The 25,901-nt window shown below is 53.3% G+C and overlaps 1 protein-coding gene across 13 annotated transcripts in view; it reads left to right on the top strand.

Annotated features, from left to right (window-relative positions):
- PTPRS (protein tyrosine phosphatase receptor type S) overlaps positions 1–25,901 on the top strand; it is a 217,066-nt gene that overhangs the window by 154,730 nt on the left and 36,435 nt on the right. For 7 of the 13 annotated variants that reach the window (XM_064175408.1, XM_064175406.1, XM_064175412.1 and 4 more), the window contains 9 exons: positions 7,453–7,758; positions 10,512–10,705; positions 11,141–11,167; positions 13,644–13,761; positions 19,359–19,949; positions 20,688–20,785; positions 21,786–22,039; positions 24,041–24,134; positions 25,301–25,516. In XM_064175408.1, coding sequence (XP_064031478.1) covers positions 7,453–7,758; positions 10,512–10,705; positions 11,141–11,167; positions 13,644–13,761; positions 19,359–19,949; positions 20,688–20,785; positions 21,786–22,039; positions 24,041–24,134; positions 25,301–25,516 — 1,898 coding nt within the window. The remainder of the gene's footprint in view (positions 1–7,452; positions 7,759–10,511; positions 10,706–11,140; positions 11,168–13,643; positions 13,762–19,358; positions 19,950–20,687; positions 20,786–21,785; positions 22,040–24,040; positions 24,135–25,300; positions 25,517–25,901) is intronic. The other 6 variants (XM_064175409.1, XM_064175414.1, XM_064175413.1 and 3 more) reach the window with 2 other exon arrangements.

Raw genomic sequence — 25,901 nt, 5'->3', positions numbered from 1 at the left:
CAAGGCCTGGTTTGTTTCTGTGTAGCTCAGCTTTCCTGGGGAGAGCTCCATTAATGTAAGGCTCTCGAGAACATCAGCTGGGAGCTGCCAGAGTCCTGTAACACGGTGGAGCACTTTTTCCTGGCTGGCTGTTGGAGGAACGAGTCAATTCTCCCTGGTCCAGGCGACATCCTTCGGCTCAAAGACCTTCTGGCTCGGGACAGGCTTTTGTGTCTCCCCTCTGCAGCTCCTTTTGCGTTCAGCTCCTCCTTGGCCTGCTCCATGGCTCTTCTTTCTTTCTTTCTTTCCTCCTCTGCTGTCTGCCTGCCTGCCTGCATGCTCTCACTGCCCAGTGAAACCAGCTCCCTGCTCTCTGTCTGTCTCTTGCTGGGCGGTTTCACACCATGATGGCATCTTGTCTGCATCAGCCAAGCCTCCTGGGTCCTCTCACAGCCTGCCCAGGTGGTAGGTGCTCTCTGCCCACCCCCTGCTCAGCTGGCAAGCATGAGCCTGCATGCTGCAGCCCTCCCTGCATTGCACACACCTTGCTGCACAACACCCTCCACCACCTCCCTGTCAGGGTGGCTCCTCCTGAGCATCATAACCAAAGTAAAATCCATTAAACTAAAGGTAAAGTATCTTTTTCTTCTTGAAGTAGCTGGGTTTTAACTCTTCAAGTACCAGAGACTTAGATTGTAAAAGAAACGAACCAAAACCAAACCAAACCACCAAAGGGAGAGCCTTTGATGGTTGGAGAAAGCTGGTTTGCCCTTTCTTGCTAGCCATGACCTTCCCAGGGCTCCTTGGCAACTCTCCTACTCAGCAATGTCAGCGTGCACAGCATGTGTCACCAGACAGGGTCGGCAGGGTGGGTGCTGTGAGGCTGCATGTGCAGGTGTAGAGGAACAAGGGAGCTTCCTTCCCCCTGTTCCTGCTGAAGAAAGGATGTTTCCCACCACCACCCATTAGCTCTGCTCTCCTTCCCTTCCCCCTTCCTCACAGTACATGAAGTGAACAAAAAGCTATCCAAAGTCTATGGTACCTAAAGGGTTAAAAATCATTGTGTGGTACAAAGTCAGTAAGGGTCATTCTTGTGGCTTGGACAGTCAACTTTAAGCATGTAGAAGGTGCAGTTCAGGTGAGTACTGGCTGGTCTCAAGCGCATTCACAAACACAGCCCACCCTGGTGCTGCAGCCCTCACACACCTGCGGGGACCTGCACACCCCCCTGGATGGCCTGGAGCCTGTGGGAGGGTGGGGAGGGCTCCCCAAATCGCTGGGACCCCCAGCAGCCAACCCTGACCATCTCCTGGCTGGGGGCCCCTGGGTGCACTCCGCTGTGCTGCGGCTCCCCCTCCAGCAAAGGGGCTCCTCGCAGAGCTGAGCTCACAGCCTCCTGCAGCCAGCTGCCGGCTCCTGGGTGCTGTCCCCGTGCAGGTCTGCAGGGTCACGCAGGGTGGGCTGGATTGTGAAGCAAACTCAGAGTGCCACCAACTCCCCAGATGTGTCTCCAGTGTGGCCAGCCAGCACTTGGTGGCTGTTTCCATCCAGGTGCTGTAGAATGGATAAGAGTGACGGGGAGGGGGTCCGGGTGGGATCTGGGCCTTCTCCCCCATCACCCACCCACCCCCTGCCTTTTTGGCCAGAGCAAGTGCAAAGCATCCCAAAGGGTGGCCTCGCTCCAGGGCCTCTGGGCAGGTCCCTGTGCTGGAGCCTGGAGGGTGAGTGAGCAAGCGAGCGAGCGTGGGCACGCAGAGTGCAGCCCAGTGCCAGCTGGAGCTCCAGCTCTGCTTACTGGGGCTTTCAGAGTGAGTTTCAGGATGGAAAGGGTAGGTCAGGTCAGACCCTCTCTGCAGTGGGTTTCTCAGCCATGATGGCTTTGGCTGGACTGCTAAGCAGGAAAAGTGGCTTTTGATAGCCCCAGCCCTCAATGGCCAGCAAAAACAGAAGCAAGCAGCATCGTGGCAGCTGCTGGAAGAGCACTGAGTGGTTTCCTCCACACCCTGAAAGGTTCTTGAGGTGCTTCTGGGGTGTGGGAAGGAGCAGTGCACCTCCCTTCTGGAGATGTCACAGCAGCTGGAGAGAGCTCTAGGGGAAGGGATTCCATCAGTGGGACTCTACCACCCTGCTCTCTGGTCTCTGTCCTCTTAGCTTAGCAAAAGAGAATGGGTTGGGGTCCAAAACTGCCACGACTGCAATAGGCAGGGGCTGGCAGCAGGGCAGGGTGGCCTTTGAAAAGCCAGGCATGTGCAGAAACCCACCAGGAGCTTGGTCTGGCCTCGTAGCTCAGTTTCTCTTGCTCTCCCATGAGAAAGTCTTATAAGTTAGCAGTTGAAGCAGTGGAAGGTAGGTAAAAGAGAGTGGGAATGTGCTGGAAGGAGTCACTTTTTATATCAGTATTCTTTTATTCTTATGGTTTCCTTTCTGGTGTTTGTTTTGTTTGTTTGTTTGGAATTGCTGCCTTGAGTTCTGGTTGGTTTTCCAGTCGGTTCCTTTTGCTTTGCCTTTGTTTGCCATCTTCTGTATCATTTGGCGTGGCTAGCCGTGGCCAGGGGTCAGCACCCTCTGCTCTGGGCTTCCTGAGGATGAGAAGGTTTTTCCTTCTGCCCTTTTAAACAGAGCCAGAATGTGGCAGTGAAGCACAAAAGCAGGAGAAGAGCACCCAAAATGTCCTACTGGACCGAGTGCTGTGGTGGAAGGAGAAGGCAGAACCCACTTAGTGCTGCTCCAGGTGCAAAGAAAGAGGCTTCCCCTCCAGTGCAGGCTGGGCTGAGTGGGACTGGCTGTAGCAGAGGCCTCAAGGCAGACTCTTGGTGACTCAGGGAGTGTGAGGTGTGAGAAAATCCTTCCTCACTAAAGCTCTAGAGGAACGAGAAGTGGGGACCAGCCTTTACCTGCTCCTCACAGCTGATGCTCTGGGGAGTTAAAAGGACCCCCAAGCCCCATCCCAGTTTCTGGCAGTGCCTGCAGAGAGTTCAGATCTGTTGCTGGCAGTTTTGGCTGTGTTGGGTGAGATGCCTTCAGGAGCTGTCATCTCTGCCTGCCTGATCAGTTGTGCTTAGTGGTTGGAGGAAGCCTGGCCTGAGATTTCCTGAAGGGAGCAGGTTACAGGTGGCATACAGAAGGGGCAGACTCTGTCCAGACCTTGCCAAGGGCTCAGGCCCCTGGCATCTCCATCACCAAACCTGGGCTCGTTGCCATTCTCCCCACATCTCAGGGCCTGGCCATGGCATGGAACCATAGAATTGTTTTGGTTGGGAAAGGTCTTTAAATCCAATCCAACCAAGAACCCTGCCAGGGCTGGGGCTAAACCATGGCACTCAGCACCACAGCTCTGAAACACCTCCAAGGGATTCAGCCACCTCCCTGGGCAGCATATGCCAGCCTTGGAGAACCCTTGCAGTGAAGAAGTTTCTTCTGATGTCCAACCTAAACCTGTTCTGGTGCAGCTTGAGGCCAATTCCTCTTGTCCTACCATTTGTTACTAGACCAAACCCCATCTGGTTCCAGCCCCTTGTCAGGGAGGTGCAGACAGCCAGAAGGTCTCCCCTCAGCCTCCTTTGCTCCAGGCTGAGCATCCCCATGGCAGTGTGTGTGTGTCTCAGGGAGGTGCTGCCTGCTGAGCAGCACTCAGGGTGACCCTCTGCAGTTCACCAGACCCCCAGGTCAGCAGCCCTGCACTGGAAGCTGTGGTCTGCACCTTCCCAGCTCCTCACAGACAGTTGGCTGCTGCCACCACAGGAAGAGCAGAAAGATTCTGTGATCCCTTGGCCCTGGAGCTGGCAAGGTCATGTTCCCAGGCATGTCCCCCTGGGACTTGCAGAGATACCCTGATGTAGATGAGGCAGAGTGCCACAGGAGGTAGAGCTGCTGCCACTTTGGGCAGGGGTACCTGAGCACCATGGCAAAGCTGCTGCCTCACTCCTCTGCAAGTCTGTTCTCTAACCCCCTCCTCTCTAAACATGTTGTGGGCTCATTGCTTGGCAAGATCCTGGGCACTACCACCGTGGTTTCTCACCTCCTTCAATCTGCACACAACTAATCACTTCCATCTGGAAGCAGACTCTTTGCTTTAAGCCTCCTGGCAAAAGATTTGCTTTTCTTCCTTTACACAAATCCCTACAAAGGGAGTCAAGAGCCCAGAGACTGCAGGTTGGAAGCAAAGTGTTTTACCAGAGCAGGGTTTGCCAGGCTGATGGAAAAGAGAATCACAAAGTGACAGGATGCTGGGGCTTGGAAGGGAGCTCTGGAGATCAGCCAGTCCAACCCCCCTGCTCCAGCAGGGCACCCACAGCAGCTTGCCCAGGGGCACAATGGCCAGGGAGGGTTGGAAGCTCTCCAGAGAAGGAGAGTCCACAGCCTCTCTGGGGAGGGTGCTGCAAGGATCCACCAACCTCATACCAAACAAGTTCCTCCTCCTTTTCAGGTGGCTTCCAGTTTGTGCCCATTGCTCCTTGTCCTGTCACTGGACACCACTAAGGAGAGTCTGGCCCCAGCCTCCTGTAAGGGTCATGGAGCACTGGCACAGGGTCCCCAGGAAGGTTGTGGAGTCTCCTCTGGAGACTTCCCAGCCCTGTCTGGATATGTTCTTGAGTAACCTGTGCTAAATTCTATGGTCCTGCCCTTGCAAGGGAGTTGGACTCATTCCCAGAGCTCTCCTTCCAACCCCAAACATCCTTTGGTCTTCTCTGGGCAGCCTTCTCCAGGCTTCCAGCACCCTCACACCAAACAAATCAAAGTGGAACCTCCTGGCTTCCAGTTGGTGCCCATTGCCCCTTGTCCTGTCACTGAGCACCACTGAGAACTCAGAGTCTGGCCCCAGCCTCCTGTAAGGGTCATGGAGCACTGGCACAGGCTCTCCACAAGAGTTGTGAAGTCTCCTCTGGAGACTTCCCAGCCCTGTCTGGATGTGTTCCTGTGCAACCTGTGCTAAATTCACTGGTGCTAAATTTCTGTGGTCCTGCCCTTGCAAGGGAGTTGGACTCATTCCCAGAGCTCCCCTTCCAACCCCTTACATCCTTTGGTCCTCTCTGAGCAGCCTTCTCCAGGCTTCCAGCATGTGATGGTTTGGGTGTTCCCCACCCCCCACCTTTGGGAATCCCCCAGACTAGACTCAGCTGGCTCTGGAAATTGAATGAAGCTTAGCACAAAGTACAAGCAGAGAGTTGCAGTGCATACAGGTAGAGACAGAGATGTACAAGGTAAAAGGTAATGCAGAACCCCAACAGCCCTCCCAGAAACCTGAGTCCCCAGGAGGGGCTCCCAACCACCCTTCCACCTTCTCCCACCCCTCTGCCTTACCCCAGACACTGCCTTGTGCCCCAAGGAAGAATGGAGGCTCAGCCAGGGGGGTTAGGAAGCGAAGTGGATTAATCAGAGAGACAGAGGGTGAGGTTAGAGAGGAAATGCCCAGAGCCAGGACAGAGTGTGACTCCCTTAGTACGTTTGGATTCTTGCTCTTATACCTCTCAGCAAGCCTATGAGTGAAGTAGACATCACCCTTGGTTCCTCTTTCACAGCCTGAGATCTCATCCTTCTCACCAGAACATTCCAACCAGCTTCAAACCAGCACAGAGTGGAAACCTCCTGGCTTCCAGTTCATGCCCTTGTCCTTGGGCACCCCCTTAAAGAGCCTGGCCTCAAAAGCAGGGAGCTAGGGGAAAGATCCTCTGGGGGGGGGGGGGGGCAGGGATGGGTAGAACTGGGTGCTCCTCTTCATGCCAGCCACAGTGGGCAGCAGCAGCAGGACCCCTCCTGGCTAGCCCGCTCACCCCTCCCAGCCTTTTGCTTTCAACCATTGCAGGGTTGTTTGGTGTGGTTCTGTTTTGGTTCTCATTCTGGATGTCTCATCACATTTTCCCCTCATGGTTTTGGTTTTTTTTGGGGTTGTTTTTGTTATTATTATTTTATTTTATTTTATTTTAAACTCCCCCCCCCCCAAAAAAAAAAAAAAAAAAAGAAAAGGAGGGGGGGGGGAAAAAAAACCCCCAACAACAACCCCCCAAAAACCAACAAACCAACAACAGCAAAAGAAAGAAAGAAAAAAAGCTCTTTTCTTGTTTAATTTTATCTTCCTAAACCAAATTTTCATACATTTTATTTTTAGATTTTTTAATTTCTTTTTTGTTTGTTTGTTTGTTTGTTTTTTTTTCCATTGCCATTTTTTTGCTTTGGTTCTTTGCTCTTTCTTCGTTTGTTTGATTGATTGAATTTTTTTGGTTGCTGTTATTGTTATTATTATTATTATTATTATTATTATTATTGTTATTATTATTGTTTTTATTTCCTTTTTTTTTTTTATCTTTCCCATCTTTTTTTTTGTTTGTGGTTTGGGTTTTTTTGTTTTGTTTTCTTTGGTTTGTTTGTTTGTGTTTTTTTTGTTTGGGCTTTTTTTTGTTTGGGGTTTTTTTGTTTGGTTTTTTTTTTTTTTTGTGGTTTGGTTTTGTTTGTGTTTTTTTGTTTGTTTTTTTTATTTGTGGTTTTTTGGTGTGTTTTTTTTTGTTTGTGGTTTGGTTTTTTTGTTCGTGGTTTGGTTTTCTTTGTGGTTTTTCATTGTGGTTTTGTTTTTCTTTGTGGTTTTGTTTTTTCTTTGTGGTTTGTTTTGCTTTTGGTTTTCTTTGTGGTTTTTCATTGTGGTTTTTTTTTTCCTTTGTGGTTTTGGTTTTCTTTGTGGTTTGTTTTTACTTTGTGGTTTTGCTTTTCTTTGTGGTTTGGTTTTCTTTGTGGTTTTGGTTTTCTTTGTGGTTTGTTTTTTCTTTGTGGTTTTGGTTTCTTTGTGGTTTGTTTTGCTTTTGGTTTTCTTTGTGTTTTTTCATTGTGGTTTTGTTTTTTCTTTGTGGTTTGTTTTTTCTTTGTGGTTTTGCTTTGCTTTGCTTTGGTTTTCTTTGTGGTTTTGTTTTTCTTTGTGGTTTTGTTTTTTCTTTGTGGTTTTGCTTTTCTTTGTGGTTTGTTTTTCTTTGTGGTTTGGTTTTCTTTGTGGTTTTGGTTTTCTTTATGGTTTGTTTTTTCTTTGTGGTTTGTTTTTCTTTGTGGTTTGTTTTTTCTTTGTGGTTTGTTTTTCTTTGTGGTTTGTTCTTCTTTGTGGTTTGTTTTTTCTTTGTGGTTTTGCTTTTCTTTGTGGTTTGCTTTTCTTTGTGGTTTTGCTTTTCTTTGTGGTTTTGCTTTTCTTTGTGGTTTTGCTTTTCTTTGTGGTTTTGTTTTTCATTGTGGTTTGTTTTTTCATTGTGGTTTTGGTTTTTTCTTTGTGGTTTCTTTTTCCTTTGTGGTTTTGTTTTTCCTTTGTGGTTTTGTTTTTCCTTTGTGGTTTTGTTTTTCCTTTGTGGTTTGCTTTTCTCTGTGCTGTGGTTTTTGTGTGTGTGTGTGCGAATGTGTGTGGGGTTTTGGTTTTTTTTGCTTTGCTTTGGTTTTTTTTTTCCTTTTCCCCCTTTTTTTCTTTCCCTTTCCCCCCCTCCTGAATTTTCCCCCCCCTCCTAGAACCGTCTGCCCCCCCTCAAGACGTAAAATGTGTCAGCACCAGATCCACTGCCATTCTGGTAAGTTGGCATCCGCCTCCTGCTGAAAGCCAAAACGGCATCCTGGCTGGCTACAGCGTCTACTATCGAGCCCTGGACTCTGAGGACACGCAGCTTAAGGAGGTGAATGATATCCCCCCAAGCACCAGTCAGATCCTCCTGGAGTCCCTGGAGAAGTGGACGGAGTATCGCATCACCGTCGTGGCTCACACGGAGGTGGGGCCGGGCCCGGAGAGCTCGCCGGTAATCGTCCGCACGGATGAGGATGGTAAGTGCCTTCTTCTGCTTCCTTGCCCAGGGGAGTCTGGGGGGTTCCTGCAGGGGGGGTTGTTACCATCTTAGAACTGTAGAGTCAAGCAGACTGGAAGAGACATCCAAGCTCATCCGGTGCAACCTAGAACCCAGCCCCGTCCAATCAGCAGACCATAGAATCAATCAGATCAGAAGAGACATCCAAGCTCATCCAGTCCAACCTCCAAGCTCATCCAGCCCAACCTAGAACCCAGCCCCGTCCAATCAGCAGACCATAGAATCAGTCAGTTCAGAAGAGACATCCAAGCTCATCCAGCCCAACCTAGAACCCAGCCCCATCCAATCAGCAGACCATAGAATCAATCAGATCAGAAGAGACATCCAAGCTCATCCAGCCCAACCTAGAACCCTGCCCCATCCAATCAGCAGACCATAGAATCAATCAGATCAGAAGAGACATCCAAGCTCATCCAGTCCAACCTAGAACCCAGCCCCATCCAATCAGCAGACCATAGAATCAGTCAGTTCAGAAGAGACATCCAAGCTCATCCAGTCCAATCTAGAACCCAGCCCCATCCAATCAGCAGACCATAGAATCAAATGGATTGGAAGAGACATCCAAGCTCATCCAGTCCAACCTCCCCAGCTTTCTTGTAGCTCCCTTAAGGTACTGAAAGGTCACAATAAGGTCACCTGGGAGCCTTCTCCTCTCCAGACTGAACAGCTTCAACTTTTTCAGTCTCTCCTGGCAGCAGAGCTGCTCCAGACCTCTGAATCACAGAATCACAGCACCATGCAGGCTGGCAAAGCCCCTCAGGAGCACCAAGTCCAACCTAGAACCCTTGAACCATCTCCCTGAGCACCACATCCAAACCACCCTGAAACACCTCCAGGCTGGGGGACTCCAGCCCCTCCCTGGGCAGCTCATTCCACTCCCTGACCACTCTTTCAGTGCAAAACTTTTTCCTGATGTCCAATCTAAACCTCCCCAGCCTCAGCTTGAGGCCATTCCCCCTTGTTCTGTCTCCAGTGACCTGTGAGCAGAGCCCAGCAGCAGCCTCTCCACAGTGTCCCTTCAGGTAGCTGTAGACAGCAATGAGGTCTCCCCTCAGCCTCCTCTTCCTCACACTAACCATCCCCAGCTCCCTCAGTCACTCCTCATAAGATTTATTCTCCAGGCCCTTTTCCAGCTTTGTTGCTCTCCTCCAGACCTGCTCCATCACCTCCAGCTCTGGAGCGTTTGGATAGCGTCGCAGTGTCAGAGGTGGTAGAGGTTGGGTGGAGGCAGCAGGGGGAAAGTCTCTCTGCAGCCTTCCTGCAGGATCCTTTCAGGTACTTGGAGACAGCCCTAAGGTCCCCCTGGAGTTTTCTCTTCTGCAGGCTGAACACCTCCAGCCCCCTCAGCCTGTCTTCATAGCAGAGGTGTTCCAGCCCTTCGTAGCCCTCCTCTGGACTCACTCCAACATCTGTGTCCAAGGGCAATCCATGCTCCGCATCCTCTGCACCCCAGCAGCCCACAGCCAGGACCAAAGCATCTCTGGCCCATTAGAAGTTGGCTTTGCCCTGAGAATGTGAGCTGGAAGGAGTTGATTTCTTCCACCTGAGCAACCTGGGGAGCAAGGGGTGTGTGGAAGAGTGGCTGGACCATGAGGGGGACCTATTGCCATGCACATCTCTGAGCCAGGCAGATTAGAAGAGGCAGAGATGTGGTGCTGAGGGGCATGGTTCAGCACCAGCCTTGACAGAGCAGAGAATGGTTGGATTGGATGAGCTTAAAGAGCTTTGCCAACCAAAATGATTTGCTGAGCCTCTGATTACATCCCCCAGAACTGCTTCCCTGGGTCACTGGATAAATGCCATGGTAGATGGTGGAGCATCTGGTGAAGTTTGCTCCTCCTCCCAGGTGAAATGAGGCTATCCCAGAGGTGGAGTGAGGCTATCCCAGAGGTGAAATGAGGCTATCCCAGAGGTGAAGTGAGGCTATCCCAGAGATGAAATGAGGCTATCCCAGAGGTGAAGTGAGGCTGCCCCAGAGGTGAAGTGAGGCTGCCCCAGAGGTGGAGTGAGACTATCCCAGAGGTGAAATGAGGCTGCCCCAGAGGTGAAGTGAGGCTGTCCCAGAGGTGAAATGAGGCTATCCCAGAGGTGAAGTGAGCATATTCCAGAGGTGAAGTGAGGCTATCCCAGAGGTGAAATGAGGCTGCCCCAGAGGTGAAGTGAGGCTATCCCAGAGGTGAAGTGAGGCTATCTCAGAGGTGGAGTGAGGCTATCCCAGAGGTGAAATGAGGCTGCCCCAGAGGTGAAGTGAGGCTGCCCCAGAGATGAAATGAGGCTATCCCAGAGGTGAAGTGAGGCTGCCCCAGAGGTGAAGTGAGGCTGCCCCAGAGGTGAAGTGAGGCTGCCCCAGAGATGAAATGAGGCTATCCCAGAGGTGAAGTGAGGCTATCCCAGAGATGAAATGAGGCTATCCCAGAGATGAAATGAGGCTATCCCAGAGATGAAATGAGGCTGCCCCAGGGGTGAAGTGAGGCTGCCCCAGAGGTGAAGTGAGGCTGCCCCAGAGATGAAATGAGGCTATCCCAGAGGTGAAGTGAGGCTATCCCAGAGATGAAATGAGGCTATCCCAGAGATGAAATGAGGCTGCCCCAGGGGTGAAGTGAGGCTGCCCCAGAGGTGAAGTGAGGCTGCCCCAGAGGTGAAGTCCATCGCAAGGGTGGGCTGCAGACAGACCTCTCCAGGTGACTGCCGCCTCGCTTCCCTCCCTGGCAGTGCCCAGTGCGCCGCCTCGGAAGGTGGAGGTGGAGGTGCTGAACTCGACTGCCATCCAGGTGTTCTGGCGCTCGCCCGTCCAGAGCCGCCAGCACGGCCAGATCCGCGGCTACCAGGTCCACTATGTCCGCATGGAGAACGGAGAGGCCAGGGGGCTGCCCCAGATCAAGGACATCATGCTGGCCGATGCCCAGGTGAGGCCCTGCCTGCTGTGCCAGGCTCCTCTGGTGGCAGGCTGGAGGGGGGGAGGGTGGCTCCAGCCGCCTCAGCTGGTCCCAAGCAGCCGAACGCTGGAGCCGGCGCCTGAGCATCCCTGCGAGGAGCTCTGCGCTGCCTCTCTGCGGTTCAGTTGTAGCTATTGTGGAGGAGTCTGAACTGCTGTCCCAGCGCTCAACTAATCCCCATCCACCCTCCCTGTGTCTGGGGAAGCCTTTTAAGCCAGGCAAAAAAGGCCACAGTGGAATCTACTAATTTCTCCCACTCTACTTCTTCCTTCATGCTGGCCTGGTAACCTCTGACCTTGTGTGGCTGCTTGCTCAGGGACTCCTTCCTCACACTGTGTCTCTGTCTTTCCCTTCTTTCCCCCTCCTGTATTCTCATGTGCAAAACCTCTCTTGTTCTCTGCCCAGTGGGAAACAGATGACACTGCTGAATACGTAAGTAAAACCAGTAGAGATGCTCCCACCCTGGTTCTGTCCCTTCCCTCCTGCCCCTTGCTGTTGTGCTGTGATCTTTTCCTTTTCCTTGCTGGTCGTTTGGGGCTTCTTTTTTTTTTGCAGTGCCAGTTGTGCCTCTTTTAAAGCTCCATCTTGGTGTCCCCATGCATTGTCTCCCACCCTCTCCTGTCCCCCACCCTCTCCACTTTGCTCTGCACCCCTCTGTGATGGTCTCCTGTGTCAGCACTCAGCCATGCTGCAGGGTTTCCCCCTCGGCTCTGGAGGATCCATGAGCCTGCTGCTGCTGCTGCTCCTCCACAGGGAAGCAGATGGGACCTGGAATTTGGGACTGCCTTGAATCTACCTTTAAAGATAGGCTGCACTTCAGGCAGCTCTGCCTTGTGTCTGCAAACACAGAATCATAGAATCAACCAGGGTGGAAGACATATCCAAGCTCATCCAGGCCAACCTAGCACCCAGCCCTACCCTGATCTAGGGATGGATGTCCTGCTCTAGGGTAGGGTGTCCTGATCTAGGGTAGGATGTCCTGGACTAAGGTAGGATGTCCTGATCTAGGGTAGGGTGTCTCTGATCTAGGGTAGGGTGTCCTGATCTAGGGTAGGATGTTCTAATCTAGGGTAGGGTGTCCTGATCTAGGGTAGGGTGTCTCTGATCTAGGGTAGGATGTCCTGATCTAGGGTAGGGTGTCTCTGATCTAGGGTAGGGTGTCTCTGATCTAGGGTAGGGTGTCTCTGATCTAGGGTAGGGTGTCCTGATCTAGGGTAGGATGTTCTGATCTAGGGTAGGGTGTCCTGATCTAGGGTAGGATGTGTCCTGATCTAGGGTAGGATGTTCTGATCTAGGGTAGGGTGTCCTGATCTAGGGTAGGATGTGTCCTGATCTAGAGTAGGATGTCCTGATCTAGGGTAGGGTGTCCTGGTCTAGGGTAGGTTGTCCCTGCCCATGGCAGAGGGGTTGGAACTAGATGATTCTTGTGATCCCTTCCAACCCTGACTGGTTCTATGATTCTGTGATTCTTTGATTCTATCCAATCACCAGACCATGGCACTAAGTGCCCCAGCCAGGCTTGGCTTCAACACCTCCAGGCACAGCGACCCCACCACCTCCCTGGGCAGCCCATTCCAGTGCCAGTCACTCTCTCTGGCAGGAACTTCCTCCTAACATCCAGCCTCAACCTGCCCTGCCACAGCTTGAGACTGTGCACATGGTTAGGCTGAATCATAGAACTGTTGTGGTTGGAGAAGGCCTCTAAGATCATTGAGTCCAAGCACTAAACTGTGGCCATCTCCACACATTTTAAACACCTCCAGGGGTGGTGACTCCCCCACCCTCCTGGGCAGCCTGTTCCAATCCCTGACCACTCTTGCAGCAAAGAAATTGTTCCTCATCCTCAGCCTAACTCTCCCCTGGTGCAACTTGAGGCCATCTTAATGAAACTCAGTGGCAGCTGTGGGAGCAGAGCAGGTTTCTCTCCTAGCAGACAGACCTGGATCTGCAGCTAACAGCTTCCAAACTTGTTGGTGCAAACCCTGCTCTGTGGAAGTTCTGCCATTCCACATCTTGCTCAGCTCTGGGGACAGCAAAGGGAATTTCAGGGCCAAGAAATCTTCCCATGTGCTTGCCCTGAGATACAACATTAAGAGCACCAAGGGGCAGTGGGAGCTGATGGGAGAGGAGTGCCAGAGAACGTGGGCAGCATCCACATCTCCTTCCTTCCTTCCCAGGGCCTTGGAGAAAACCCTGCTGCATGTGCACTCATCCTGTTTGATATAGCATGGGGCTTCCTTCTGCAGCACAGCCCTCTGAAGGGCTGACTACTTGATGGGGAAGGGTAGGGCTGTTCTTGAGGCCAGGCTTGTAACAACAGCTCTTGGGAGGCAGGTGTGGGGAGGCTGATGGAGGATGGGAGGAGGAGGCTGTTGGGGATCGAGCAGAGAGCTTTAGAGCACGAGCAGGAAGTGTCGCTGTGTGCTTTGTGTTGAAGCAATCCCTTTAATGCTGTGAAGGCATTAAAGAGCATCTCTGAGGAGAGAAGGGAGGAGGGGGAATGGGGGAAAAATAAACTCTAATCTCCCTGAAACCAGTGAGACCTCCTCTGAGGCTGCAGAGCAAAGAGGAATGCTTTGAAGAGCACAAAGGGCGTTTTGGTGGCTGGAATGGTTTGTGCTGAGATAGGGCCTGTGTGAGAGGTGGATGTGGAAGGGAAGGTGTCAAAGCAGAGCCTTGCAGAACCCTGCTGTGCTTCCAGGGGCTGCTGGCACCCAGGCTGTGCCTGCTCAGGGAATGTGGCTCTCATCCTCCTGCCAGCTGCCCCAGAGTGTCCTCTGGTTTCAGGTTCAGTGAATGTTCCTGCATGCTAGGGAAGGGCTGAGCCTCCTGGAGGAGGAGAGGTCTGTGTGTGTGTGTGTGTGTCCCTGAGCTCTGACATGATTTCCCTTTGGAATCTCATGAACAGGAGATGATCATTGCTGGGCTCCAGCCTGAGACTTCCTATTCCATCACCGTAGCCGCCTACACCATGAAGGGAGATGGTGCTCGCAGCAAACCCAAAGTGGTCACCACCAAGGGTGCAGGTAAGAGTCTGCCCCTCAGCCCTTGGCTTTCACCACCTTCCTAAAGCCAAGAAGCTCTTTCTCCAAGCTCAGCTCCTTTCATCTCACTGCCTTCACGAGGGACAGACTCACAGCAAATGCTGTGCTGCCCCAGAGGCAAAATCCCTTCTAGTAAAGCAGAAGAGTGTGGCCAGCAGGTCCAGGGAGGTTCTTCTCCCTCTCCCCTCCTCTCTCTGCCTTGATGAGACTGCACCTGAAGTATGGTGTCCAGTTTTGGGCTCCCCAGTTCAAGAGAGAGGGGGAACTACTGGAGAGAGTCCAGTGGAGGCTACAAAAGTGCTGAGGGGTTTGGAGCATCTCTGTGAGGAGGAGAGGCTGAGAGCCCTGTGCAGCTTTGATGCTTGGTGCACACAGGTACCCTGAGGAGCAGGAGAGGTCTGCTGTCATGGTGCTGACCTGCAGAGACCTGAAAAGCAGCAGGTAGACAGTGAGGCTTCTGCTGCCCACCCTTTTCTCCTAGTGCCTGAGCACCTGAACATGTCCCCTCCTTGCTCAGGACAAGCAGAGGTTTGGAAAGTACTGACAGCAGTGACCTTTCCTTGTTAGCCTCTCTGGGACCTGCACAGCCACCCAGGTTCATTCCTCCCTTTGACCTATTCTTCAGGACAGTGTCTGTCAGCCTCAGTACAGAGGATGGGAGGCCAGGCTGGGGTGGCAGACCCTAACCAAAGGAATGACAAAGGGCAAGAGGCATCTCTTGCTCTTCCAAACATCTGCAGGCAGAAAAGAGGGCACAGAGTCCACCTGTGCCCTAAGCCACTGCTCTGCACTGTGGGAAAGGGTTCATGCCATGGAGGGAGACTGTGGTGCCTGTACCTGAAGTTGTCTCTCCTCCAGCTCCTGTCTTGTGCTGTGGTTACCTCCTCTCACCCCATTTTGCCCATGCTCTTTCTTCTGTTCCTGCTGTCAGATGGTGACTTTCTCCCCTTTTCCATCTCTCTTCTTGGTCAGCCCTGGCTGCCTGTTTGGTTTGGAGGAGTCAACTTCACCCTGCTGGTAGCAGCTGCATAAGCTGACACCATCCCTCACTGCTGGGGGGAACATTGCTGCCTGCCTCTGTAGGGGTGGGAAACCTTTGGTCAGCTCTGCAGAATTAACCTGGAAACCTCTGCTCAGGCTCTGGAGGCAGCTCAGACACTCAGCTGAGAGTACAGGACAGAGAGGGCTCAGGAGACATAGCTTAGAACATGCAGGGCTGCAGCCAAAGCTGCCCTCCCTGCCCTTTCCTCCTCCCTGCCCTAGCTCCCACCTCCAGCTCATTGATGATCTCTTGTTCAGATGAATGAACTGAAATTCAGCTTCTCTCCCCTCTGGCCTTTCCTGCTGCTTAAGAGAAGTGGACACAAGAGAACAAAGCTGCTTTCCAGAACACCAACTCCTGTTCTGTGTGCATTAGAAAGAGTGTGGCCAGCAGGTTGAGGGAAGTTGTTCTTCTCCTCTGCTCTGCCCTGGTGAGCCCACAGCTGGATTATTGTGTTCAAGAGGGGCAGGGAACTGCCAGAGAGAGTCCAGCAGAGGCTACAAGCTGCTGAGGGGCCTGGAGGAGCTCTGTGAGGAGCAAAGGCTGAGAGCCCTGGGGCTGAGAGCCTGCAGAGGAGCAGCACCAGAGGGAATCTCAGCAGTGCTCAGCAAGAGCTAAAAGGGCAGGGGACAGGAAGCTGAGGCCAGACTTTGCTCAGTGATGCCCAGAGACAGGACAAGGAGCAAGGGGCACAAACTGGAAGCCAGGAGGTTCCATCTGAAGAGGAGGAGAAACTTGTTTGGTGTCAGGGTCCTGGAGGCCTGCAGCAGGCTGCCCAGAGAGGTTGTGGAGTCTCCTTCTCTGCAGAGCTTCCAACCCTTCCTGGACAAGCTGCTGTGGGTGCCCTGCTGGAGCAGGGGGGTTGGCATGGATGATCTCCAGAGGTCCCTTCCAGCCCTTCCTGAGCATTGTGCTCCTGGGCAAGCTGCTGTGGGTGCCCTGCTGGAGCAGAGGGGGTTGGAGTGGATGATCTCCAGAGGTCCCTTCCAGCCCTTCCTGAGCATTGTGCTCCTGGGCAAGCTGCTGTGGGTGCCTTGCTGGAGCAGAGGGGTTGGAGTGGATGATCTCCAGAGGTCCCTTCCAGCCCTGCTCATGTTGGGATTCTGTGGTACTACAGCAGGGTACTTTGGGATGTCAGCATCCAAGCTGATCCAGGGTAGGGTGTCCCTGCCCATGGCAGGGGAGTTGGAACTCGATGGTCCTTGTAGGCCCTTCCAAGCCTGACTGGTTCTGTGATTCTCAGAGGCTCCTGTTCTCACACCTGCTAGTGTCAGAGAGCTGTCAGAGCCTTTTCCTTTGCTCTCTCTCTTCCTCTTCCCCCTCTAGCTTTGCCCATATCTCTTCTCAGCAGCTCTCTGATTCTTCTCTCTCATTTCCCTCTTCCCAAGCCTCCCTACCCTGTTCATTTTTCTCTTTTGAAGCCTTTCTCACTGCCTCCCTCCCTTGTCACTCTCTCTTGTCACCCTCCCTCATCTCTCCCCATTAGGATGTGCAGTGCAGGTGATCAGTCACTGAGGGATCTTTTCTCCAGCACAGCAGCTATTACCCAAAAAAAAACCTACCTCAATTTCCCCCAACTTGAAATAGCTATTTTGAGGAGGGGGGGGGGGGGAAATATCATTCCAATGGCTGGGTAGCATTCTTATCTCCTTTGCAGTGTTGACTCAACACCTTCTGAGAGGAGAGATTTCTTCCTTTATCATTCAGGGCTAGGGGCTGAATTTAAATACAGTCATACATCCAATTTTCTCCTTTACTGTCCAAACCAATTGCAAAATAAAACACTTTTCCTCTCCCCTCCTCCCTTCCACTCTTTCTTCTCACCTTTCTTCTCAACAATATTTGTTGTGCAAATGTAATATTTTCAAGCTCAGCTGATTATGGTAACATTGGTGATAAAAAAGTGGAGCATAAAGGTAATGGCATCGCTCTGCTCTTAAATGGATTTCAGAGAGGGGAGGCTCTCCCAGCACTGCTCCCCAGATGTTCTCTGTCAGTTTGAAATGAATAAAGCATTTGTTTCACAGCCAAGCTTCATCTCCCTGCTCATAAAGTCACAGAATCCCAGCGTGGGCAGAGTTGGAAGGGACTTCTGGAGATCATCCACTCCAACCCCCACCCTGCTAAAGCAGGGCACCCACAGCAGCTTGCCCAGCAGCACAGTGCTCAGGAAGGGTTGGAAAGGACCTTTGGGGTCATTCAGTCCAACCCCCACCCTGCTAAAGCAGGGTACCCACAGCAGCCTGCCCAGCAGCACAGTGCTCAGGAAGGGTTGGAAAGGACCTTTGGGGTCATTCAGTCCAACCCCCACCCTGCTAAAGCAGGGTACCCACAGCAGCTTGCCCAGCAGCACAATGGCCAGGGGAGGTTGGAAGCTTTGCAGAGAAGGAGACTCCACAACCTCTCTGGGCAGCCTGCTGCAGGCCTCCAGCACCCTGACACCAAACAAGTTGCTCCTTTGGGGTCATTCAGTCCAGCCCTCACCCTGCTAAAGCAGGGCACCCACAGCAGCTTGCACAGCAGCACAATGGTCAGGGGGGGTTGGAAGCTCCGCAGAGAAGACTCCACAACCTCTCAAGTTGTGGCAGGGGGGAGGTATAAGCTGGATGTGAGGAGGAAGTTGTTGTCAGAGAGAGTGATTGGCACTGGAATGGGCTGCCCAGGGAGGTGGTGAAGTGGCTGTGGCTGGAGGTGTTGAAGCCAAGCCTGGCTGGGGCACTTAGTGCCATGGTCTGGTGCCTGGGCAGGGCTGGGTGCTAGGTTGTGCTGGCTGAGCTTGGAGCTCTCTTCCAACATGGCTGATACTATGATTCTGTGGCTCTCTCTGGGCTGCTCCAGGCCTCCAGCACCCTCACACCAAAAGAATTTCTCCTTAAGTTCAGGTGAAATCTCCTGGCTTCCACTTTGTGCCTGTTGCTCCTTTTCCTATCACTGGGCAGCACTGAGAAGAGTCTGGCCCCATCCTCTTGTCCTCCACAGGCCCTTTAGCTCTTGCTGAGCATTGCTCAGATGCCCTCTGAGGCTGCTCTTCTGCAGGCTCTCAGCCCCAGGGCTCTCAGCCTTTGCTCCTCCCAGAGCTGCTCCAGGCCCCTCAGCAGCTTTGCAGCCTCTGCCCTGAACTCTCTCCAGTAGTTCCCTGACGTTGCTGAACTGAGGAGCCCAGAACTGGACACAGTGCTCCATGTGCAGCCTCACCAGGGCTAAGAGTGGGAGGAGAACCTCCCTCAACCTCCTTCATCAACTCTTTAGAAGTCAGGCAGAGAGGTTTCTCCTGTTTGACCTTCCCAGGATCCCTCCAGAAGGATCCTTCCCTCCATCAGCAGCTCTGCAGCTTTCCAACCTGCTGACCCTCGGTCAGGCTCCTGCTGCGAGCGTGGGCTGGAAGCTCTCCAAACTCCATTCCCTCTCCTCCTGTTCCACCAGGAGGAATACCAAGGCAGGGAGGAGGAAATGAGCTCTCTAATAGTGGAGTTGAGTGTAAATGGTGCATGAGCTGCTGGAATTAATGCTCTGCTTTCTGCAGCTTCAGGAACCTCCAGGCGTGCTCATGTCGGTTAACTCTGGCTCTGGGCTTCCTCAGCAGTTGGGCAGTGCCAGGGCTCATTAGGCAGAGGCACAGCTCCTGCACCCCCCACCACCCCCCCAAAAAGTGGAGGGGTTAAGGAGGGAGCTGACTGAAAGTTCAGCTGTCCTTTCCCTTCCTCCAGAGGACAGAAACTGCACAGAGTAAGCAGCAACTCTCCTGCCCTCTGCCTCGTGCAGATTTTGGGCTGTTTCCACTTCTTTCTGTACCCAGCTGGGTGATCAGATGCCTGCCAGACTCGCTTAGCTTGGCCTCCTGCCTGCTGCTCAGGACCTGGGGCTGCCCAGACTTCCCTTCCCATCCTTCATTACTTCAGCCTCAGCTGCTCTGGACTTCCCAGCCTGAGCCAATCTGTCCCAGTCTCTTTCTGCATGAGTTGTGCTGACTAATGGAGAGCGAGAGGATGGGAGCTGGGAGACTCCAGCCTTCCTTCTTCCCTGCTCTGGGGTGATCAGGACAGGAGACTGGGAGTCAGGACTCCACTTTGACTGGAGGTGTCTGTCCTCTGGGTCTGACTTAGAGGTGTCTGTCCTCTGGGTCTGACTTAGAGGTGTCTGTCCTCTGGGTCTGACTGGAGGTGTCTGTCCTCTGGGTCTGACTGGGAGGTGTCTGTCCTCTAGGTCTGACTGGAAGTGTCTGTCCTCTGGGTCTGACTGGGAGGTGTGTGTCCTCTGGGTCTGACTTAGAGATGTCTGTCCTCTAGGTCTGACTGGGAGGTGTCTGTCCCCAGGTCTGACTGGGAGGTGTCTGTCCCCAGGTCTGACTGGGAGGTGTCTGTCCTCTGGGTCTGACTGGGAGGTGTGTGTCCTCTAGGTCTGACTTAGAGATGTCTGTCCTCTAGGTCTGACTGGGAGGTGTCTGTCCCCAGGTCTGATTGGGAGGTGTCTGTCCCCAGGTCTGACTGGAGGTGTCTGTCCTCTGGGTCTGACTGGAGCTGTCTCTGCTCTCTCCCAGTCCCAGGGAAGCCCATCCTGTCCGTGCACCAGACAGAGGAGAACACTCTGCTGGTGAAATGGGAGCCTCCCCTGGATGCAGAGGGCCAGGTGCTGGGCTACAGGCTGCAGTTTGGCCGCAAGGACGTGGAGCCCTTGGCCACCTTGGAGTTCCCAGCCGCGGAGCATGAGTACGCAGCCGCCAGCATCCACAAGGGCGCCACGTACGTGTTCAAGCTGGCCGTCAAGAGCCGGGCTGGCTTCGGGGAGGAAGCTGTGCAGGAACTCACCACCCCTGAAGACATCCCCAAGGGTTACCCCCAAATCCTGGAGGCGAGCAACATCACTTCCATGTCGGTGCAGTTCGGTTGGCTGCCCCCCGTGCTGGCCGAGCGCAACGGAGCCATCGTCAAGTACACCGTGGCTTACCGGGAGGCCGGGTCCCCTGGCAGCCCCCTGGAGAAGGACCTGCCCCCCTCCCCAGAGAACTCCTACACCCTCAACGGCCTCAAACCCAACACTGCCTACGATGTTAAAATCCGTGCCCACACCAGTAAGGGCCCCGGGCCCTACAGCCCCACCGTCCAGTATCGGACGTTCCAGCTGGACCAAGGTAGGACTCGCCGGTTCCTCCTCCCTCTCTCTCTCTCCTTGTAACCGGGGCTGGTGCCGGGAGGCAGAGAGCTGGAGAGGTCAAGCCGGGCTCAGCCAGGCTCGTGAGTAAAAGCAGAGCACTCTGGTGGCACGCTCAGTCCCTCAGCTCCCCTCTGCCTTGGGCCAGGTAAGTCCCTTTACCGCTTTCTTCTACGTTAAGTCCGGACGCCCTCCTCGCCCTGGCCCCCGAGGTGGGGGTCGGTCGCTCTACAGGTGGGCAGAGTTTTCTTCAGCTTTTGCTCTCAGCCAAAAGAAAACAGATTGAAAAATATAAATATATATATATATATATATAAGCAAAAGACCAAACCGAAATTGAAGTAAAACCCAACCCAACCCGAGCTCCCAACGGGCCCTGGGATGGGTTTCCTCACCTGAGCATGCTCAGAAAGCCAGCACCTCGTTCCTGCAGCAGCCACCCAGAGCCAGAAGGTGTGTGGGCAAAGCCACCCACCCTCCCTCACCCCTCCCTGGGGTTTTAGGCTTGGAGACTGGGAGCAGTGGGAGAGATGGACCTTGGCAAAACTCAAGCAAAGTGTGGAGGAGGGACAAAGCCCTTTGGTTCTGCAGCGGCAGCCAGACCCAGCCTGGCTTTTCCCAGTGCCTGACACTCTCTTCCTTCTCTTTCTTGCTCTTCCTTCCCTCTGCTGCCTTTTCTTCTCCTTTCTCCTTTTCCTCCTCGCTTTTCTCTCGGCAGTTTTACCCAAGAACTTCAAAGTGAAGATGGTGACCAAGACCTCTGTCCTTCTGAGCTGGGAGTTCCCAGAGAACTACAACTCCCCCACCCCCTACAAGGCAAGTGGAATGCAGGAGCTGGAACTTCCTTCCCTCCCATTTTCCTGGGAGTCTTTGACTTGGTTGTGGCAATTAATGAGGCAGGAGTCTGAAACTGTGTCGTTAGTTTTACTTCTGGCAAGCCCTGCCCACACCTCTGTACAAGTGAGTTACATTTTGGGTTCTAATTGAGTCAGGAAAATCTTTCCCAAGGATGCTTCAGGACAATTCATCCACTTGGGAGAATCAGAACATTTGGGAAGAGTTTAGCCACAAAAATGGCTTTGCCTCACTCACAAATAAAAGGCAGCCTGGAGGCCTAGGGAAGGTCTGGGCTGCTCACTGCAGTGGAGTAGAGATGTCAAGGTAGTCCCTGGCTCCTTTGTGGCAGTGTTGGAGATTCCAAGCCCCTGTGCCATAGGCAGGGACACCTCCCACTAGAACAGGTTGGTCAAGGTCTCATCCAACCTGGTCCTGAACACCTCCAGGGAGGTTGTGGAGCACAGAAGCACCCAATGTGATCTTTGATCACATTGGGTGCTTCTGTGCTCCACAACCTCCATGGGCAACCTGTGCCAGGGTCTCACCACCCTCAACCTGTGCCAGAATCTCACCACCCTCACTGCAAACAACTTCTTCCTACCATAGAATCATGGAATGGTTTAGGTTGGAAGGGACCTTAAAGCTCTGTGGTCCTGGGTTTGGACCACACTCCTCATAGAGTGGGTTAGGTTGGAAAGGAGCTCAAAGCTCAGCCCAGTTCCAACACCCTGCCATAGGCAGGGACACCTCCACCTCTGACCTGACCTTGAACACTTCCAGGGAGGTTGTGGAGCACAGAAGCACCGAATGCGATTCAGTGCTTCTGTGCTCCACAACCTCCCTGGGCAACCTGTGCCAGTGTCTCACCACCCTCCAGGATATCCAAGATCCCTCAAACTACCACGGGATGTTGGGTGGGAGGAAGGACTTTTGGTTGCTAGAGGAGCATCATCCCCTGCTGCCTGCTGCCCTCCTGCAGATCCAGTACAACGGGCTGAACGTGGACGTGGACGGCCGCACCACCAAGAAGCTGATCACCAACCTGAAGCCTCGAACCTTCTACAACTTCGTCCTGATGAACAGAGGCAACAGCATGGGAGGCTTGCAACAGAACGTGGCAGCTTGGACTGCAGCTGATATGTTACCAAGGAAGCCAGAAGTGACCCACAAACCTGATGCTGATGGCAACGTGGTGGTGATTCTGCCGGACGTGAAGAGCCCTGTGGCCGTCCAGTAGGTGTCTGTGGAGATGCAGGTGTGGGGTGCTCAGGGCTTACTGGGAGGCCACACTGCAAACCTGCAAGGGCAGTGGCAGCAGAGGTTGTTCCCTGCCTTTTTAGGCTTCTGGAGTGTGATGGTTTGGGTGCTGCCTGCTCCCTCCACTCAAGACAGTCACCCAGACTAGACTCAGCCAGTTGGAAATTGGATGAAGCTTTATACTCACAGCTTAGCACAAGATCCAAGCAGATATTTGCAGTGTCTACAGCTATAGACAAGTTAAAAAGCAATGCAGAAACACAGCAGCCCTCCCAGCAAGCAGAGTCCCCAGGAGGGGCTCCCAACCACCCTTCCACCTTCTCCCCACCCCTCTACCTCACCCCAGGCTTTGCCTTATGCTCAAGGTAGCTTGGAGGGTCAGGAAGCAGATGGATTAGTCACAGACAGCAGGTTAGGTTAGAGAGAAGTTCATGCAGCCCCAAGAGACAGCCACTCCCTTACCTATATTTATGCTCTTGTTCTTACACATCTCAGCAAGCCTACAAGTGAAGCAGACATCACCACTGGTTCCTTTTCACAGCCAATCATAGAATCAACCAGGTTGGAAGAGACCTCCAAGCTCATCCAGTCCAACCTAGCACCCAAGCCCTGTCCAGTCCACTAGACCATGGCACTAAGAGCCTCATCCAGGCTTTTCAGAATGACCTCTTCATTCTTTCTATGAATCATTGCTCTTAGATCTGGTAGATACTTCATAGAATCATAGAATCAAGCAGGTTGAAAGAGACCTCCAAGCTCATCCAGTCCAACCTAGCACCCAAGCCCTGTCCAATCCACTGGACCATGGCACTAAGAGCCTCATCCAGGCTTTTCAGAATGACCTCTTCATTCTTTCTATGAATCATTGCTCTAAGATCTGGTAGATACCTCAGACATATGTCCTTGTATTTGACTCTAATTCTATTTTTATTAATAATTATTAAGATTTGCACAATATTTTGAGTATATTTTTAGTTCTTGGAGAAAAATATGGTATGTGTGAACAGGACAATGCATGAGCATCTTATTCTTCTCTCCAGAATATTCCAGCTAGCTTCAGACTAGCACATGGAGTGGCCTCGGTTCTGGTCTCAGGTTCTCAGGGACTCAACTGTAGTTAATAGAACCAACAGCAGTTTTGAGGATGCCTTTCCCTCTTCCCTCCTTGGAAAGGAGTTAGATGCAGAGAGGAAAAGGTAAAACACACCCAAACAAAGTCTCACTTGGAAGTTAAAAGAGAGAACTTTAACAGTCAATGGATGGTATTTGAGGTGGGAGAGTCACAAAGGAGGTATAGGGAAGGGAAGACAAGACACACAGCACACATACACAGCCAGACTGGTGGCAGTGGCTTTGTCCACCTTGTGCACTGATGGCCACCTGGAAGAACAAGAGCAGCAGGACCAGGGGGTGGTGCTGGCAAGCAGGGAGGCAGGGCAAGAGCCAACGAAACAGCAAGATCCTGTTTTTATAGGGGGTAGGCAGAAAGGGCTAAGCACTACACCTGGAGTAAGGCTCAGACCCACCCCTGGGGAGAAGTCAGGAGGACCTGGGGTCAGGGTCAAGACCACTCCCCCAGGAGGGTTAACCCTTTACATGGAGCCACTTCCCGAGGCTGAAAGGGGGGTGCTAAAGACATGCACAGGGATTAGACAAGGAGAAATGGTATGTGAGGCTGCCCCTGAGCCCAGGCTGGTGCCAGGAGCAGCAGGAACAGCTGTGCTCAGTTCAGAATGCACTGGGGGGCAGTGGGGCTGCTTAGGCCAAGCAGAATGTGCACCTTCCTCTTCTGTGCCTTGGGGAAGGAGGTGGATTCATAGAATCATGGAATGGTTTAGGCTGGAAGGGATCTCAAAGCTCAGCCAGTTCCAACCCCCTGCCCTAGGTAGGGACACCTCCCACTAGAACAGGTCACTCAAGGTCTCATCCAACTTAGTCTTCTTCTTTCTGTTTCTTCTCATCATTACCAACTTCTAGGGCTTACTACATTGTGGTGGTGCCTCTGAGGAAGTCCCGAGGAGGACAGTTCCTCAACCCCTTGGGCAGCCCTGAGGAGATGGACCTGGAGGAGGTGAGTGATGGTGACACTGAAGTCAGCTGCAGGGCAAGAGCAGTGAAGGGTGGGATGGTGAAGTGAGAGCCCAGGAAGGGTGGGTTTGGGGTCACCATGCTCCAGGTGAAGTGAGAGCCCAGGAAGGGTGGGTTTGGGGTCACTGTGCTCCAGGTGAAGTGAGAGCCCAGGAAGGGTGGCTTTGGGGTCACTGTGCTCCAGGTGAAGTGAGAGCCCAGGAAGGGTGGGTTTGGGGTCACCATGCTCCAGGTGAAGTGAGAGCCCAGGAAGGGTGGCTTTGGAGTCACCATGCTCCAGGTGAAGTGAGAGCCCAGGAAGGGTGGGTTTGGGGTCACCATGCTCCAGGTGAAGTGAGAGCCCAGGAAGGGTGGGTTTGGGGTCGCCATGCTCCAGGTGAAGTGAGAGCCCAGGAAGGGTGGGTTTGGGGTCACTGTGCTCCAGGTGAAGTGAGAGCCCAGGAAGGGTGGGTTTGGGGTCACCATGCTCCAGGTGAAGGGAGAGCCCAGGAAGGGTGGGTTTGGGGTCACCATACTCCAGGTGAAGTGAGAGCCCAGGAAGGGTGGGTTTGGGGTCACTGTGCTCCAGGTGAAGTGAGAGCCCAGGAAGGGTGGGTTTGGGGTCGCCATGCTCCAGGTGAAGTGAGAGCCCAGGAAGGGTGGGTTTGGGGTCACTGTGCTCCAGGTGAAGTGAGAGCCCAGGAAGGGTGGGTTTGGGGTCGCCATACTCCAGGTGAAGTGAGAGCCCAGGAAGGGTGGGTTTGGGATCACCATACTCCAGGTGAAGTGAGAGCCCAGGAAGGGTGGGTTTGGGGTCACTGTGCTCCAGGTGAAGTGAGAGCCCAGGAAGGGTGGGTTTGGGGTCACTGTGCTCCAGGTGAAGTGAGAGCCCAGGAAGGGTGGGTTTGGGGTCACTGTGCTCCAGGTGAAGTGAGAGCCCAGGAAGGGTGGGTTTGGGGTCACCATGCTCCAGGTGAAGTGAGAGCCCAGGAAGGGTGGGTTTGGGGTCACTGTGCTCCAGGTGAAGTGAGAGCCCAGGAAGGGTGGATTTGGGGTCGCCATGCTCCACATTCTGAGTAGCTAAGGTGTGGCTGGTGTGCGTGGGGTGGTTTGGCTCTCCTTGGTGGTGCTGAAGGCACCAGGGCTGAGGGTGTTGCTTTGCTCCTGCAGCTGGTGCAGGACATCGCCAGGCTGCGCCGCCGCAGCCTGCGCCACTCGCGGCAGTTGGACTTCCCCAAGCCCTACATCGCCGCTCGCTTCCGCTCCCTGCCCTCGCACTTCATCCTGGGGGACATGAAGCACTACGACAACTTCGAGAACAGGGCCCTGGAGCCAGGCCAGAAATATGTCATCTTCATCCTGGCAGTGCTGCAGGAACCCGAGGCCGTGAGTGCTGCCTGCTCTCTCTTGCCCTCTCCAGGTGCTTGTGCCCCTTTGTCCCCATCAGGGACCAGAGGCAGTGGCAGATCCCTCCCTGCTGCCCCCCTGGCATTCTCTGTAGCTCTTCCATTCTTTCATAGCATCAGTCAGGGTTGGAAAGGACCTCAAGGAGTATCCAGTTCCAACCCCCCCTGCCATGGGCAGGGACACCTCACACCAGAGCAGGCTGGCCACAGCCTCAGCCAGCCTGGCCTTAAACACCTCCAAGGATGAGGCTTCCACCACCTCCCTGGGTAACTTGTTCCAGCCTCTCACTAACCTCATGCTGGAGAACTTCTTCCTCACATCCAGTCTGAATCTCCCCATTTCCAGCTTTGTTCCAGTCCCCCCA

Source organism: Pogoniulus pusillus, chromosome 41 (genome assembly GCF_015220805.1).
Source record: "Pogoniulus pusillus isolate bPogPus1 chromosome 41, bPogPus1.pri, whole genome shotgun sequence".
In the NCBI taxonomy this organism is placed as follows: domain Eukaryota; kingdom Metazoa; phylum Chordata; class Aves; order Piciformes; family Lybiidae; genus Pogoniulus; species Pogoniulus pusillus.
This window is presented reverse-complemented; position numbering and strand designations above follow the sequence as displayed.